Source organism: Nicotiana attenuata, unplaced genomic scaffold, assembly GCF_001879085.1.
Source record: "Nicotiana attenuata strain UT unplaced genomic scaffold, NIATTr2, whole genome shotgun sequence".
NCBI lineage: Eukaryota > Viridiplantae > Streptophyta > Magnoliopsida > Solanales > Solanaceae > Nicotiana > Nicotiana attenuata.
The window spans coordinates 138,712-156,582 of NW_017671840.1; the positions used below are offsets into that span (position 1 = coordinate 138,712).

General features: G+C 36.0%; 3 protein-coding genes across 3 annotated transcripts; 2 read left to right on the forward strand and 1 right to left on the reverse strand.

Annotated features, from left to right (window-relative positions):
* Positions 1-1,662: 1,662 nt before the first annotated feature.
* LOC109210508 (transcription initiation factor TFIID subunit 11) lies at positions 1,663-2,503 on the forward strand. Its single transcript, XM_019373929.1, has one exon. The coding sequence runs from the start codon at positions 1,787-1,789 to the stop codon at positions 2,321-2,323; it is 537 nt and encodes a 178-aa protein (XP_019229474.1). The 5' UTR covers positions 1,663-1,786; the 3' UTR covers positions 2,324-2,503.
* Positions 2,504-7,700: 5,197 nt separating this feature from the next.
* Positions 7,701-8,209, forward strand: LOC109210496. The gene is made up of 2 exons (XM_019373919.1): positions 7,701-7,769; positions 7,826-8,209. Exons 1-2 carry the CDS (start codon positions 7,701-7,703, stop codon positions 8,207-8,209), a joined length of 453 nt encoding a protein of 150 aa, XP_019229464.1.
* Positions 8,210-14,151: 5,942 nt separating this feature from the next.
* On the reverse strand, positions 14,152-17,298 carry LOC109210504. Its single transcript, XM_019373925.1, has 6 exons — positions 17,042-17,298; positions 15,399-15,497; positions 15,203-15,311; positions 15,053-15,124; positions 14,926-14,931; positions 14,152-14,560 (listed from the first exon to the last, which is right to left on the reverse strand). The coding sequence occupies exons 1-6, from the start codon at positions 17,224-17,226 to the stop codon at positions 14,453-14,455; spliced, it is 579 nt and encodes a 192-aa protein (XP_019229470.1). The 5' UTR covers positions 17,227-17,298; the 3' UTR covers positions 14,152-14,452.
* Between the last annotated feature and the right edge of the window lie 573 nt (positions 17,299-17,871).

Below are 17,871 nucleotides of genomic sequence, written 5' to 3' on the forward strand. Positions count from 1 at the left end.
GGATTGAGAATTTTTTTTGGAACCCCAGGAAAACCCGCAGCCGCTACAGCCTCTGCCCTTCGGGTGAGCACTTTGTGGCGAGCACTCTGTGCGCACTGGGTAAGCCCCCCACTGTGTAATAGCCTGCAAACCACACAGGGAATATAAACCGCACTATGCAAGCCCCGTGCGAGAGGCTCAAACCCAGAAGGCATTGAGGGGGGATCGAACCCGCGTCTCCCGTGTGGAAAACTCCCTCCAAACCCACTCCCTTTATAATAAGTGACTTCAAAATTTCTCACACCATTTAATCATGAATCGGTGGTAACACTTCTAGAGAGCAACTTAGAAACAAGCGTATTCATATGAAGCGGTGTCTTCTAGTTTAGTTTTTTAAAAACAAAAAAAATTAAATAGGATATTTATTAATAAAAGGGCAATAGCTAATTCAATGTATTAAGTAATTATTATAAGGGCAATTTTTGTTCAACTTTTAACTTTTGAAATTCCCACTTTATAATAATTAGAAGATTATTTTACAAAACTAAGAAAATGGGAATAACCTTATATGTTGTTTATGAAGGTTAACAAGGTTTAATGATTATAATATAGAAGGGATAAAGGCCTAATTTTTGAAGAATGAATTGTGTGTAAATACGGTTAAAAGTCTTATGCATCATTGACATTTAAAATATGGTTAAAGACTTCATGCATTATTGGCATTTATATAGATATGATTATTTCACTAAAAACAATGGAGAAATTTAGTTACTTACTAACAGGACACAACTTTTATGAAAGGACACTTTAAATTAATTTTATTCTTAATAAATATTCATTATTAAATAATACTTAAATTATTTAAAAGAGTATTTTGATAATTCAACTTTCTAGTTTAGGCCTTCCCACTTTTATAATAATATACATAGATAGATTAATGATCGATTGTTTACCCGTAAAATAACATAAATTCATAGACACATGAATTATCTTGCCAAAAATATAAACTAATCGAGAATGAAATCAAGAATATAAAAAATAATTTAAAGAAATACAAGCCTGCTGGTATGAAGAGCCGGAAGCAATTATATGAACAGAATTAAGAACAAAGAAAGAGTAATTTTATAATTTGAGAGCATAATATAGCCTTTGTGTATTGATAATTTTTCATGGCATACAATGGATACCAATTCTCCTATTTATAGTTCTATTTGAGGGAGACAAGATCCTCAAATCAAGATCCTCTTGAATGAGAATAAAACCGTCATTGATGGTTGCATAACGATGACCATAAATCAGACAAGATCTAACCGAAAGTTTTACTTTCAAATCTTTATTCTCGGATTTGACACCTTCGAAACTCGCTCAGCACCGGTTACATGTTTGCACCTGGTGCCAACTATTTGTTGACTCGCATCTTACCTGTCTTTAGTTGCACGTGTCATCTCGTCATTTGTCCAACTGTCACTAACCAAGTTCTACGTGTCATCTCGTCATTTGTCCAATTGTCGCTAACCTGTTTTACCCCAATTGAAATAATTGCTTGTGGCCTAATTCTATAATCTTAATTGATTAACTTATTATCCAAATTTTAGGTTAATCAATACTCTTTCCAATTAAATTGAAAATTTTCCTTTAATATTTAATATTTACTTTTATAAAAAGAAAATTCTTCGGAATGAAGCTGACAGGACACGAGTATCAACTATCAAGTACTCCTCCAAGGCTCGGTACTGGTTGCAGTGAACACAAAAACCCTAGTTTGGGTGTCCTCCCAAACCCCAGAAAACACCAAACCGAAAGGAAAATGGCAGAAACAGGACAGGACGAAGAAGAACACACATTACCAGTGAAGAGAAAGCCCCAAGATATTCCTGCAGCTGCAGAAGAAGAAGCTATTTCCAAATCCCTGGAAGACGATGATGTAAACAAGAAGCAAAAACTCGCAAGTACTGATTCAAACAAACTAGAGGAAATTGAAGAGGAGGACGAAGAAGAAGATGAAGATGACTATGAAGGTGAGGAGGATGAGGAAGACGATGATGATGACGCGGAGGAGGACGACGATGAGCAGTCCAACGGAGAGGCCGAAATCGATCGTAAGGGTAAGGGGATTTTAAGGGATGACAAGGGTAAGGGAAAATTGATCGAGGAGGACTCCGACGACGATGATGATTCGAACAATTTTGGAAGCGAGTCTGATGTTGACAGTGATACTGACCTCTCCGACGATCTACTGGCTGAGGTCGATTTGGGCAACATTATTCCCTCCAGGACTCGACGGCGTACCTTTCACTCTGGTCTTAAGATTTCTGATGATCCCGCTAAAGGTGATAAACCCTGATGGTAGCGATTCTTAATTCAGTTTTTGAGCTTCCAAAAAGCTATTAAAATGATTAATTTCAGCTCATCTCTCCTCGTAGTAGCAATGTGGTTAAATAGTTGTATTCCTCCTGTATTTTGACTTGGATCTACATGTCTAATGTAGTTGGGGAATTATTAATCTCTATTTCTCTTGCAATTGTTTTTTTGCTTTTGCTTATTTTCCTGATAGTTTGCTTCGAAAGTTGCTATTTGTAGCAAGTGCGGCATCTTCTATCCTTAGGCTTTGAGATTGGCTTATATGAATTTGGTGGTAGGATAATATCGGTAAATGAATGTTTATTTGACACGAATGTTCACTATCTAAGATAGGAACTGAATAGTCTAACTGATGTTTAACGTGCCAAGGTTACTCTTTGATCATGTTTAAGATGGGTACCGAATTGTCTAACAGATGTTTATCTTGATGTGGCCATGTTTTTGTACATGCATTTCTAAAGGAAGAATTGGTCTCTGTTTAATGCAATCGCTGCCCTTTAATGTCAATCAGGTTATTCTGCGTTGCAAGAACTAGGCATTTGGATGTTATATAATTCTTGATGCTTAATAAATTTGTTTACCAAACTTTAACTGCTGATTTTGTCATCTCATTTCCATTTCACGTGTGAAAAATTATGATGTTAATAATGTTAATTTTTTAGCCAATTCTTTTGGTTGTTCAAGGAAAGCCAGCATCTGGCAGAATAAGATGTTCTCTCTGCATGACCTAGCTCGACTGGTTATCAGTTTTGGTTCGTTAGCAGTAAGTTGAAAATGGCCCTCTGCCTGGTATATGATCTTTGTTAGGAAGGAGTAATTCAACATATGATAGTAAGCATTTGGAATCTGATACTCAGCAGAAATCTACAAAAAAGAGGGCATACATGACCAGGTTATGACTGTAAAGTTTGCGCCTAATGACCCTAATCTGAATTTAAGGAGGATTACTGTTGTTGGTTAAATCACTTGACAACTTGTTAGGCATCAAAGTAATCACTTGGCAGCTTGGTTTAACATAACGGTCTATACTCTATTGATTTGATAGACCAAAGTTTGCCGGGGAATAAGATTTTCATCAAAGGAGTATTTGTTTTCAACAAAATGTTGACCTTCTGAAAAGGCAAAAATGAAGATGGGGGAGGCGTGCTGGATTATGCTCCATTTAGGACACTCTGCTTAAGCAAAAGTTTTGTTTTTCTAGTGTCTTTGCAGTGGCATGATGGATATTATAGTGCTGTTCTGTTTTGGTAATAAAAGTTTGAATATATATGTAGAAAGTGAAGTAGTTAATTTGTTGAGGATACTAATGTGCATTGATCTTTAAGAGATGAGAACTGATCACTTTTTGCCAATGATAGAGCACGTCTTTCATTCACCAACTTCCACGTACCTTCGTTCTTTTGCTCATTTCTTGGGGTGTTGTATTATTACAAGTAAATGTGGCTAGATATTCTTGCGACTGTGGGAGTGGTGAACTGGTCACTCTTCAGACCAGAGTATTCAGCTGTTTTCTTCTTTATCTTGATTCCTCCAGTAGTGGAGGGTTGAAGGGCAAACAAATGCCCAGTCTTGGCAGTTTTGGTTGCATTGTATTCCCTGTATAGCAGATACCTGTAATTAAGTGGAGTATTACTCTGCTTCTTTCTTCTCCCACCTTCTGGTTAACAGCAGTAGAGAAAAACTGCAGTTCAGATCAGCCTTTAAATTGTTTTGCACTTTACCTTTGATCATAATGGCTATAAACATCACTTTTTTAATGTAATGTTGGTAAATAGATTTGTGTAGTTTGATGATCCAAACCCCACGTGTGGGATTTTACTGGGTTGTTGTTGTTGTTGTTGTTGATGATGATCCAATTCCAAACCCCAGGGCAGCTGGTTAGCTGCTGTCAATTGTCGTGCTGTAGAAGTTTGAGATGATTGAGCTTGGAAGTTGGATTCGGGATATGAGAACCTTTCAAATTGGTAGTGAGGCTGCAACTAATGCTATGGATGCTTTTTAAGTTTTCAAGTTATCAATGCTTAGGATCCACACTACCATTGATTGCGAAATTTTTCATATTTTTTATTAATACTCTTCAAATGAGAAACTTTTCTTATTTTGAATATTGGGTGACTGATAACTGTAGGATCTTTTTTTTTTTGTGTGTGCGCGCGCGTGAGAGAGAGAGATTAATCTGCAGGCAAGATGAAGAGTCCAATAATTAAATTCAGAAAAAAGAATTCAAAGCTCAACCGAGGGAGCTTTACCAATTAAAGAGCAACATTTAACACTCGAGAAGATGACTAACTTTGCTGATTAAGAAGAGTGCACGATTTGTTGCTGATATATTTATTCGTGAAGTCGTCGTCAAAACATTAGATTAGGTGACTGCATGTCAAACTTAAGTCAAGTCCCATTATTATATAGTACTACGATTAAAGCATGGAGGTGCGCATAAAATTAGCCGTAAGGTGGGGTTCCTCCTCTATGTTTTTTTTTTTTTTTTTTTAAATTTTTAGTAAGAAAAGTTATTGATCACTCACTGTGCCAGTTTCGATACCAAAAACGTAAAAGGAATCTTCTTATATAGTCACTTGAAAAAAGAAAGAAAGAAGAGTTAACTCGAGGTATTGAGAAGTGACAAGGGGCGGAAGGGGTTAATCCAAATCCGTTTCGTAGGCAAAATTCATTGGGGTTCATCCGAATCCCCTTCGTAGGCAAAATCCATTTGTATATATATTATATTTTGAATTTCGTTAACATAATCCAAAAATAAAACTAGTGGTTAAGGGTTCAAAATCTTTCATTTAATGGTTAAGTTGCCGTTTCATTCCCAATGCCTTGTTTACTTGTAAGCTACTATCTGATGTGATTGAATACTCCACGTTAATAACAAGAGATAGAAATGAATACTAGTATTACTCCCTCCGGTTCACAATAAGTGTCCAATTTACTTTTAGCACGCCCATTAAGAAAATACTAAATTTTATAGAAAATACCTACTATGACTAAACTACCCCCTAATTAAACATTTAATGTGAGGAGTAAGAAAACCTTTTAGGGATATGTACATAGGGGTTATTTTGTAAAAACAAATTGAATTCTTTCTTGATTACATAACTGGAGACTTATTTTGAACCAAAATGAAAAAGCAAATTGGACACTTATTGTGAACCGGAGGGAGTAGTAAATAAATGGACCATAATGGTTTGTACAATGCTATAAAATAAAGAGAAATTTTCACAAACCACTATTGTTTAGTGGTTATTAGCTAATTGTAGCTATCATTTACTATATTACTTCCTATAGCTATGTTCTCAGTTTTGCTAGAGTGTATTCGATGTATTTAAGCTACTGTATTCATGAATACAGTAGCAAAACTTGGCGTGAAACAGGGGAGTACAGCTAGGCAATTAATGTACTCGACTATATTCACGATATGTATTTGTGAATACAGTAACGTAAATAGCGTAAATCGTAGTCTATTCAGCTATTTTTAAACAGAAAGTGAATCAATTAACACAAATCTAATATAACTCAACTAACTCAATTATAAATCTGAATTACATAAATACATCTGAATACACAAATTATATTAATTAGAAAAATATATGAATACATTCATGGAATATAGTGAGACAGTGAATACAATGAAATAGATACATTGAAATACAATGAAAAAAAAGATAATGAATACAATGAAACACATAGAATACAACAAGATACATTGAAATACAATGAAAAAAAGGGTAACAGACTCTTCAAGTTGCTCAGCCCCAAACTCCGTCGTCTTTATTGAAGAATAACCCTAATGTCGTCTCGTCGATAGCAGATTTCGAACCTCCATTGTCATCCCCAATTTACCCTATGTCGTTACGACATTGATACGAAAGAAGATTGGCATTAATGGAGAGAAAGTGGAGAAATAGAAGGCAACTTTCCTACTAGTAAAAAGAGGGGAGAGTTTAATCTTTTTCTTTTTACAGGTTTTAGATTCTTTCGCCAATGAAAGAGGATTTGTTTAGCATAGCTGCCATTTTCGTTCAGCCCCAATTTACCTTTCAATAGCAGATTTCGAACCTCCATTTTTCTCTGTATGGCTTGATTTCGACATTGATTTAGAGCCCAAGCCACTGACAATAAAAATTTCGTTCGACAATGGAGATGAATCAGTGGAGAATCATGGTTGTATTCATGGAGAAAGACTGGCGTTTAGAGAGAGAGAGGGGTGGAGAAAAATCTGAAAGAATGAGAGAGAAAAATAATACAAAGCATATTTTATGGCTTAAGGGTAGGAGGTGACCATAAACAGATATTTGGCTATAAAAATCAAAAGGTAGCTATGAAATATAATTTTTTAAAAGGGTATTTATTTAAATAAATAAGGTATCAACCTTTGCTACAGGAGGTAAAAATACCTAAAATAAACCCGAGTTACACAATATTGTGGTCTGCAAAGGCTGTAGGGCAATGGGGGAAGTGCATAGTTAGCCACTAATTAAAGATGTCTTTACTCTTAGCCACTTTTTAAAATGTATTTACTCTTTAGCCAGTGCTTAATAAGTTTTTACCCGCCCGGACAAAAATACCCTTGTGCTAGACATGTGTGATGTGTAAATATTAAGGACATGGTGTCCTTAACTTCATGAATGAAGTATAAATATTAAGAGCGAAGTGTCCTGTATTTGCACCTTCCGTTGTTAAACTTTAGGACATCATGTCCTTAACTTCATAAGTGCAGTGTAAATATTAAGGACTTGGTATCTTTAACTTCATGTGTGCAGTGTAAATGTTAAGGACACAATGTCCTTAACTTTATGAGTGCTGTGTAAATATTAAGGACAAAGTGTCTTATGTTTACACCTTCTGTAGTTAAACTTTAGGATACCATGTGCTTAACTTCATATGTGTAGTGTAATGTTAAGGACATGGCATCCTTAACTTTATGTGTTCAGTGCAAACGTTAAGGACATCATGTCTTTAATACTTACACAACACTCGTGAAGAAAGTGTAAAAATATTTTTTCGTATTAATTTTAATAGAGTAGTGACTATTTTTGCTCAGCGCTAAAAATATTGGATAAAAACTAAATACCATATTAAAAAGTGACTATCCACGCCATTTCTACTAGGGCAATCAATAAAATTTATCCGCACTTCAAAATTATATCAAACCAATATTTGTATAAAATATTTATTTTTCTCACTTAATTATATTTATTGTTATTTTAATCTTTCAATAGTTAAAACTACCAGGCCAATCGGCCTTGGACTTTTCGTAAAATCATATACCGCCCAGCTGGGGAGGCCTTGTTCACCCTTGGATTCAGACCTTGGCCTCCGGCCCTGTCCATTTGGAGGAGCTTCGTCTTAAGCGAATGGTGGTTTCCGATGAGAGCCACCGCCTTCTTTCTCGATCCTTTTCTAATTTCAAGTCTTTGTTTTTTGTTAGCTGTCAAGGTTTCTCTACCGATCGTATTGCCGCCATTGCTTCCAATTGCAGGAGGAATCTGCTTATGGATTCGGGTATGACTCTACTACTGATAACTACAATGGTATTAGGATTGACGTGTCTGGGGATGAAAGCGCTAATGAAATTCTGGCATTAAAGAGTGGTTCCTGGAGAAAAATTGATCCAACCTCAGGTAGGTCAGATAGCTCTTTGTTGTCTATTCGGGAACGTGCATTTCATTGGCTTGGTATTTTATCAAGGCTTTCCGTGGTTACGTTTAATATTTCAGATGAAATGTACGGAGAGATAGCATTGCCAGAGACCATGTGCTTGCTCCCTTTATTTAAAATCAAGATTGATTTTGATGTGGGCGCATCAGTGTTGGGAGGAGAGCTTTGTGTTTATTACACGGACGAGAGAATTTTTAATTTATAGGTGATGAAAGACTATGGTGTTAAAGAATTTTGGACAAAATTATTTGTTGTACCAAATAATGAAATTGAGGGTATCGTACCAATATACAAGTTTTCAGATGGTGAAGTACTATAGAACACTGACAAAAATTGAATATAGGATAATATCCGGTCGTTCAGTTGGATTAATCAATCGAATGTGGCATAGGATATATAATATCCGGTGGTTCAGTTGGATTAAGCAATCGAATGTGACCTCTAGATTGTGATGATATTGATGACAATGGTATTGTTCAATTTGTCTATACGGAAAGCCTGATCTCTCCGAAATTAGGTCATTAGATTATGTCGTTCACCGTCTAGATAATAATTATGACTCTCATTGCTTAGTACTATATTATTATTTGCTTATGCTAGATCGAGGCACTTTTTTCTTGTTACTACAACATGTTATTCTTATAATTTTATCTACTGCTTTGAAATGTAGTTTCTTTTGAAATTGCTTGCCTTCAATTTCATGTTTTCTAATTTTATCTATTCTTATTCTTATATAAGAAGAGGGTTTACTTGAGTCCGTTTGTTCTAAGTTGATTGTTTGATTCCAGATTGATAGTATATGATTTTGGTGGGACAAATAATTAATACTCATTGAATTGAATTGGCTTTAAGGATTTCAGAGATATATACCCACATTATAATGATTTTTTTTTATTTCATATGTTAATTTCCATTTATTTTAAATTCATAATCACTATTATTAAATAGAATTATCTGTATTTATCTTTTAAGCGATCTGATTATGCAATTATTATTTTATTTATACCGTAAGTGCATAGAACTTAAACTCATCGAAAACAATAATCTTTCTCAAATAAAATGTCCTTGAAGAATCTCAATAATATATATAATCACCGAGATCAGCAATAATTTCCTAGTAATTCTTAAGAGGGGTTTGCGCTTGACTAGGGGCGGCAAATGGGGGGTTGGGCTGAATTTGGGCGGGTCAAGATGGATTAGGCCAATAAATGGGTCATTGCCCAACCCAGCCCAAAGTGTAATTGGGCTAAGATGGGCTGGGTCAAGATGGGCTAAACAATGGGTCATAACCCAACCCGCCCAACTTGACCCATGTTTTAGAACAATGCTCATTTTGCATAAAAAAAACCTTTTACCTTAAAATGTGTAAGTTGAAAAAAATTTTGGGGAAGGGGTAGGGGCGGGGTGGGTGGGGGGTTTGGGCGGGTGGGTGATGCAGAAAAAATGAAAAAAAAAATAGAAAACAGAAAATTAAAAATTAAAAAAAAAAGTAAAAAAATTTTTTTGAGGGGTTTGCGGGTGGTAGGGGGGGTGTGGAGGGGGTTGGGTGTGGACGGGTGAGGGGTGAGTACAGAAAAAAAATTGAAAATTAAAAATACAAAAAAAAGTAAAAATATTTTTTTGAGGGGGAGGGGGGGTGGGCAGGGTGGGGTGGGTGAGTGGTGTAGAAGAAAAAAAAATAGAAAATTGAAAATACAAAAAAAAAAGTAAAAAAAAAAAAATTAAGGGGAGGGGGGTTTGCAAGGGGGTGGGGTGGGAGTAAGGGTGTTTAAACGGGCCGGGTCAGCCCGATTCCGGACCGGCCCAGACCGGTTAAACCCGGAACCGGCCCGGACCGGTTAGAGGGGGCTGGGCTGCGCTGGTAGGGGGGTAGAGGGGGTTGGTCCGTTTAGGTTAGTGAAAACGGGTAACCGGCCCGGTTGAACCCGATCCAGTGAACAGTAACCCTTACCGGGTTAAACCGGCCCGGTTCAACGGCCAAAAATTTTTTTTTTTTTTTAAAATTTTCGAAATATGTGGGCCCCACTGACCGTTGGCAACGGTCAGACCTTGAATTGGTCCGTTGGCCAACGGAAATATTGCATAAATAGCCTTTTTTTTAAAATAATTTTTAACCCTTTTTCAATTTACAAAACTAACCTTCTCTAAAATTATAAATACCCCCCCCCCCCCTTCTTCTTCATTTCTTCACTCAATACTCATTTCTCAATCTCAATTTCTCTCATTCTCTCATTNTTTCAATTTACAAACTAACCTCTCTAAAACTACTAAATACTCCCTACCCCCCCCCCCCCCCTCCTTCCTTCATTCTTCACTCAATACTCATTTCTCAATCTCAATTTCTCTTATTCTCTCATTCTCCAATTTGCAAGACTTCAAGTCTCAATCTCAAATTCTCAATTCTCAAATCTCAAGTTAAATCATGCCTCGTACTTCTAGAGTGCGCTCATATGTTTGGCAACACTTTGAGGTGGTAGAAGAAAATGAAGGAGGTCAGAAATTAAAGTGCAAGAACTGTGGTCAAGTCTTAAAATTTCGTTCAGAGTGTGGCACAAGCAGTTTAAGGAGGCATATAAAGTATTCTCTTGAGCGTCCTCCGAAAATTCGTATTTAAGATTTTTCGACATTTTGTGTTATTTTAAAATTATTAGACGTATTTATGCTTAATGTTTTAGTTTGTTAGATTAATTTGAAGTATTATTAATTTATTATGCATGAAAATTTAATTTTACTATTTTTTTGTTAATTTACTTTTTAAATGCAAACTTTAATTTTGAATTTTGAAATAAATGTAGTACTTGCAATTTATAAGTGCAATTTTTTTCCATATTCCTTGTATTCTTTAAATTAATACAAAGTATTAATATAACTTACAATAGTTATACAAAATTCCAAAACAAAACTTAAAAATACACTAAACCCGGCCCGGCCCGGCCCCCTCAACCCGTAACCCTTACGGTTCAATTTTCATCCGGATGAACCCGAACCCGTTAAACCCGTTAAGAACCAACCCGGAACCGGCCCGGACCGTAACCCGTACGGGTCCAATAAATAGAGGCCCAGCCCGGCCCGACCCACCCGTTTAACACCCTTAGGTGGGAGGGGGGTGGATGGTGCAGAAAAAAAACAGAAAATTAAAAATACAAGAAAAAAAAAAGAAATTCTTTTTTGAAGGAAAGGGGGGTTTTGCAGGGGAGGGGAGGGGGAGGGAGGGCATGGGGGTGGATGGTGCAGAAAAACAAATGAACATAAAATTGAAAATACAAAAAAAGTAAAATTGGGGCAAATAAATAAATTTCTATATAAGTTGGGTTGAGATACCTTTTTGTTTTTGGTGAGTTTCATGGGTTGTATGTGCGCTGCTTAATGGGTCAGAATGGGCTGGGCTCAACCCAAATTGACCCATGAGCTAAAATGTTTGTAACCCAACCCATTAATCTCTGGGCGAGTTGGACGGGTTAGAGGGTTTGGGCTCAAATTGCCACCCCTACGCTTGACAATCCTAAAGAACCCGGTGCATCCCCTTTCTGCAATATGTTTTCTATAAATTAATTCTTTTGGTAGTCCGATCACCCAGGGGCAAATCTTTGTGGCCAAGGGTGGTCAACTGAACAACATTCGCTAAAAAAAATACTATGTATAAGGTAAAATATTACTTATTATTGATCAAAAATAGACGTTGAACTAGGGCTGTGCATAATTTGGTAAATACCGAATTACCGTACCGAAATCGAAAATTTTGGTATTTGGTATGGTATTTGGTTTAAGTTTTTAAAAAAATTGGTATTAGGTATGGTATTTGGTATTTTAAAATAAAATTCCAAAATACTGATACCGTACCGAAATATATATTATATTAGGCGAAATACATAAACAGCCCCTTCAAGTTGTACTCAACGGTCAGATGGACACCTCAATTATACTAATGACCAGAGAGACACCTCTTCTCGGCTAAAGTGTGTCTCATGAACCCCTCACGATGACATGGCAAAGTGTGTGCTTTTACTCATGTCTGGGCGCGTGAAACCCTCAAAATTATGTTTTTCTCTTTTTTCTTTTTAAATTAACCTTATTTTAATGACCCACTTACCTTGATCTTCATATTGATGAAAAACAAGAACAATTAAAAAGTTTCTTCCAAATTACAACAAATGAAAAAAACATAAAATAAGCACACAATTTCGTCCAATATATACTATCACAATTGCTTATACAATCAATCACAAGCATTATCATAATAATTAATTGGATAAATTAAATTTCACCATAATAATTAATTATGGTGAAATTTTGTTGCTCTTCTGCTCAATAAGGTCTCTTTTTTAAATCCTTCAATTACGCTTTGATTTAATTGATAATTCTTTTTTGTGTGCTCTGTTTTGGGTTCTAAAGTAAACGACATAAGTCATTTCTGCTACTCTTTTTTCAAAGAGTATGGAGAAGTTTGCATGTAATGGATCATCTTCTAGGATTTCTCAAAGGATACTTACTCAAATTTGTGTTGAACCTACATGTGTCTTTGCAATTTCAATTGATATTTTTCCAACTTTTTTCTTCATATACCCAGGAGTGAAAATTTTGGGGAGGAGGACGCGAAGCAGTGGTTGTAGCAAAGTGAAAATCACCTTCCAATTAAATTGTGGTGGTAATGTTTGAGGCTCCTACACGGCAAAAATTAAGACCAAGATCCAATAATTTTTTTAGTTCTTGGTCGTTCAAAAGCAGGGCTCGTCGGTTGTGTATTTGGTTAAGGGGTTTTAAGATGTTGAAGGGGTATGGGTCAATTGAGGTGTCCATTTGACCGTTGAGGACAACTTGAAGGGGTTGTTTATGTATATCGCCATTATATTACACAAAATATATATTATCAATTATAACATAAATATAAAAAATCTAAAATATTACTTTCCTTTATTCTCTAAGTTCATCAATTAACTATAAACAAGTAACAAGATATTTCTAGTGATCAAATATTCTTTTATATATAATTTTCTCTATTTGGGTCGATATTTGCTAGTTTTGGACAAAACTTTTGTCAACAAACATTAATAGTTTTGTATTTTTGAGTACTTTAATTAAGAATATTAGAGTCTATGGCTCTATGCACTAGTTAGTATTCAAACCAAATAAACCGAAGTTACCAAACCGAATATACCGAAACCGAAAGGAGAAAAACCGAACCATACCGAATTTAATTAGGTACGGTATTGGTATAGGATTTTAAGAAACCGAATACCGAAAATACCGAATCGAAATGTCTAAATATCGTACCGTACCGACTGACGAACACCCCTACGTTGAACACCCTTTGCATAGCCACTGGCAAAGGTTTCAAAATTTCGAACACCTTTATTGAATTTTCTGGCTTCGCCACTGCTATCACCGTCCAAATACTCTATAATAATGTGTTTGTTCCTGTCACATTACAGGTCAATTTCCTGCATCCAAATTACTCTGATAAAGATCCACGAATATATATAACGTGTATCTACGAAGAGATTGTAGATTTTGCACTAGTCAAGGAAGGCTTGTATTCTTGGCACTTAGCAAATGGCAAGCCTCATTGATCAATTTGCAGCAATGATATTTGTGGAGAAGGAAGACATAAGAGTGTATGTAATTTGTGTGGAGTTTGTTTCCTAAAAGAGGGGGAGAAACACCAAAGTTGGTAGCTCAAATGTCAGTGGAGATATTTAGACAAAACTTTTGACATATTCTCTGATAATGTGACTGAACAGCTCCACATCAATTCCATCCCAAATCACAATCCGAAAGTGCCCAAATTACGGGCTAAATCATTCTTCTGATTCAAATAATGATTACGCTTCTTACTTGGCTTTATATTCTCGTGTCATACTTGAGCAAAAGTGGGACTTTTTGTGAGCATAGTCAAAGCTATTCTATAGAATTTTAGAGTGCTTTACAGTTTCATAAGTTGATGTACATTTCGTCTCCGTAGCATTTTTTTAAGACATTCAAAATAAAGAAATATGCATTACTGGTTGACTACAATATTACAAGCATCCTGAAATGATTAGAACCTTAATTAAACCAGGTTGTCTTTGTCAGCCAAACAACTCTAATTGATCCATCATCCGACCAAGAAAATATTTCGCACCTCTTAAAATGGAAAGGCACAGATGAAAGTGTAAGAAAATGAAAATCGTTAATGCTCAAGAAGCATGCAACCACAAACAGGAAATCGCAAAACACAAAACTTAGGTATTCAAGTAACCCATTACAAAATTCTCGTAAAAGTGAAAATCTTAGCTTAGAGATCTGCCGAAGACTAACATCTCAGTCTAATTACCTGCTTGGATGTTGTTACAAAGTGTAAAAGTTAAAACTGGTAAATAAACTGATGTTTGACTAACGAGGAACACAAGATAAATCCTGAAGGTTCCAATTGATTCTTGCCGGAATAATGACCAAGACATCTAATTTGTATTCAGCGTTTCTTTTTGCTTGCGGACTTTGAAGGGCTCGCGATCAGGTAGACAAATAGAACCACAATTGAGATCACAGAAACCAAGGAGCCATATTTTGCCATCAACCTCTGTAAACACGGGGAGATAAAAATGAGGCCCTTATTCTCATAACTTACAAATATTTGCACAAAGCGCATCATATTCATTGAAAAACCATACTGCTTTATGAAGAAGGCAACACGTGGAACATGTAAGATACAGAAATTCTAAATTTAACAACACGTCTAACTTAGGGGGTGCTCTCAGAGAGAGATCAAATAGGATAAGTTATCAATGCATGCAGTTCTCATTCTCTCTAAATTCAGATATGCTTTTTCTATATCAGATAATGATTGATAACCTAGAAACTTGTTGAATTCTCCACTTTCTGTACATAATCTTATATAACAGTAAGCATTATCAAATCTAACACTATTACAGGAAGATGCCATACCTTTGCCTGTGAATATTCACCAAGATTTTTGGACAATCCATGCAAAAAAAGGAAATCTCTTAGCAAATACAATTAACAGAATATGTGTGATGTAGTTGTGCAGCCAGCTAACAGTTTTCAAGCTTACCCAGTCGAACTTCTTCTCCGGAGGCCTATCAGCTAGTATGTCAAGTGGGAGGATTGGAGTTGAGTATGCCTCCTAAAACAAAAACATTATAGATCAATGTCGTCCATATCAAGCACACTAAGTAGAACCATACAAGCAAGAATGTGAAACCTGTAGAGCAGCCTTTGTGGGAATGCGGAATGTTATAACCGCTGGTGCACCATAAAACACTGTTTTCTTCGTGGCCTCCAACTCAAAGGAATGGGAGAGAGCGGTCCCACTGACATCAGACAGGCAAACCAAAATGAGAAAGAGTCAAGATAAGGAAATCAAATTGTTAGATGCCACCAATAATATGAGGACTTACGCGTCCAGCCTTTCCCATGACATGGATGTGTTACCAGCAACAATGGTAAATACATCTTGAGACCAGTTGTCATCATAAAGACTCACATCATATGCCGTCCTGAACAAAAAAAAGCTTTTTCATGTCAAAGGCACATCATTGGTAAATGATTATACAGATAGCATATGACAGATATCTAGAGGTAGATCTCTGGGAACAATTTAGAGTGAAGTCGGTTGCACAAGAAAGGATAAAAAGAATCATGCAAGTCATTTCTAAAAAGTTTGTGAATTATTAGATTCCTCAACTTTTCACCAAATTGAAGCCAAGGGAATTAGTTCTAAGAAGTTTGTGAATCCTTAGATTCCTCAACTTTTCACCAAATTGAAGCCAAGGGAATTAGTCTATCCCACAGACGGTTCAGGAATGAGCACAAGGGTTGAATAATGCTGATGTACCGAGAGATTGCTAACAATGTGAAAAGAAAGTAAGAACACCGTATTAATCAAAAGGAAAACACTATTTTGACCAAAAACAATCCTCAGCACTCCTCTGGATGGTTGAATTATGTTGAACATTGTACACACAATAATTTTAGAGTCCAAACTATCAGCCTCCTATTATCAATCAAAGCCTGGAACAATAACGTTTAACCCTTCATTTAATTCATCTAGGTGTTAGTTTATCAAGCATTATAAAGTTTACTCATAGTTTATCAAGCATTATAAAGTTTACTCAACTGTTACCTGCTGGTGACAAGTCAGTGGCATCAGACAAGAATTCCAATCTCAAGCGTTAAGAAGGATCTTACTACAACCATAGATGATAGATAAACAACTATTCTAAACTGCAAATATAGGATGATAATAGACACAAAATTAAAGATGAAAGCTAATGTAAAGTGTGTTATATCTTTTACTCTTTCTATCCCTGACAATGTACAAATATAATGTTTAATTATTGAGGATGGGAGGTAAAGTCAAAAAGGGATTCCAATCTCTTCATTTGTAGTTTATTTGCTCATATTCCACGGATGCTTCACCTTCAAGAAGCAATAGAAAATTTTTCCGATCAAAACATAAATAAAAGGAAAACAATAAAAGATCTAATAGGGATTTCAACAAGAAAGGAATCCGATTTCCTGATCTGAAATTGCGATTCCCAATTAGGCAACAAGGATAGAAAAAGAAAAAAAAACAAGAAAGAAGATAAACTGATTACATTTAGTAACCCAACAAAACAACCAGATCGAGAGCATTCGCATTCCTATTTGGAAATGAGACAAAAGAAGACTGAGATTACACTAGCATGCATCATATAAAAAATTTCCTTACCAATTGAGCAAACTATTGTTGTACTTATTTATTAGCTTTGACTCCATAAATACGCCTCTTACTAGTATATTCAATGCTAACTACTCTGGATTATCTATCTAATCCTTTTCCTATTATGGAAACAGTATACGAGCTCAGATTAAATAAAACAAAATTATGCATAACATAACTATTTACCCAACCAACGCGCGGATCCTAACAACAGAATCTTCAAGGAAAGCAATTAATAGACATGCATATTTATTTAGCAAAGCATCGATGAAAGAAAAGCTAAAAAGAGGAAGTACAGGATCTGATAAAAAAAAAAAGAGAGAGGGACGGATGACATACGCAGATCCTTGATTGTAGATGTCGATGGAGACGGAGAGACGTTCGACGCCGGATTTGAGGCGAGTAAGAGACGCCTTCTTGTGTGCGACGATGAATGGCCCGTCGGTGCCGGCGGCGATGGTCCACGAGAAACATAATACAGCTAAGACCGTAGCTAAAAGGAACTTCCTCGTCCAATCCGCCATGTTTACAATCAGCTACAGATTCAGATTCAGATACAAATGATAAAAAGAGTCTTCAGCTGAGGGTCTTTGCATTTGGCATCGGAGATGGGCCACATGTCCCAATTTCATTGGTCTAGTCGCTCCCGATGACGCTGCTCTAAACTGGACTGGGCCTACACTGACATGGGTTAATTAGCAATGATGGATTAGGCCCAATGTTCAAGTCGGCCTTGTATTGAATTCGGACTCCTACAAATAGCCCCTTTTTACATTGCTCTTTAAGGTGCAGCCACTTTTTGCAAAGCTTTGCATGGGGTGGCCACTTTTGCAAAATCAGTCCCAAGGACTGTAATTGGACTCCATTCAGAATCGATTCAGGTCTGGAGCCTTTTTAATAGAAAAAAGGAATTAGCTAGAATGATCATTTTGAGGGTCTGTCATGAGTTTTTAGCCACTATTTAAAATGTAATGAGAAAAAAAAATACTCTTTTGACATTAAATAATATTTTGACAAAAATACCCCTAACTAGAACATAGAAAAAAAAATCATACAATGACTATTGAAATTTGGAGATTTCAGTAACAAGTACTGGAGTTTGACATGTAGTCCGAACTACGGTAACGAGTATTAGAATTTAGACTTTTTCCAATTGAAAGTCCAGGAAC

Excerpts from the sequence above, each read along its gene's own strand:
- LOC109210508 (XM_019373929.1), top strand. The coding sequence starts at position 1,787 with ATGGCAGAAACAGGACAGGACGAAGAAGAACACACATTACCAGTGAAG.
- LOC109210496 (XM_019373919.1), top strand. The coding sequence starts at position 7,701 with ATGGTGGTTTCCGATGAGAGCCACCGCCTTCTTTCTCGATCCTTTTCT. Across the intron at positions 7,770-7,825 it reads ATTTCAAGTCTTTGTTTTTT|GAGGAATCTGCTTATGGATT; the intron begins GTTAGCTGTCAA and ends TTCCAATTGCAG.
- LOC109210504 (XM_019373925.1), bottom strand. The coding sequence starts at position 17,226 with ATGGCGGATTGGACGAGGAAGTTCCTTTTAGCTACGGTCTTAGCTGTA. Across the intron at positions 15,498-17,041 it reads ATCTACAATCAAGGATCTGC|GACGGCATATGATGTGAGTC; the intron begins GTATGTCATCCG and ends TTTTTTGTTCAG. Across the intron at positions 15,125-15,202 it reads CCACAAAGGCTGCTCTACAG|GAGGCATACTCAACTCCAAT; the intron begins GTTTCACATTCT and ends TTTTTGTTTTAG.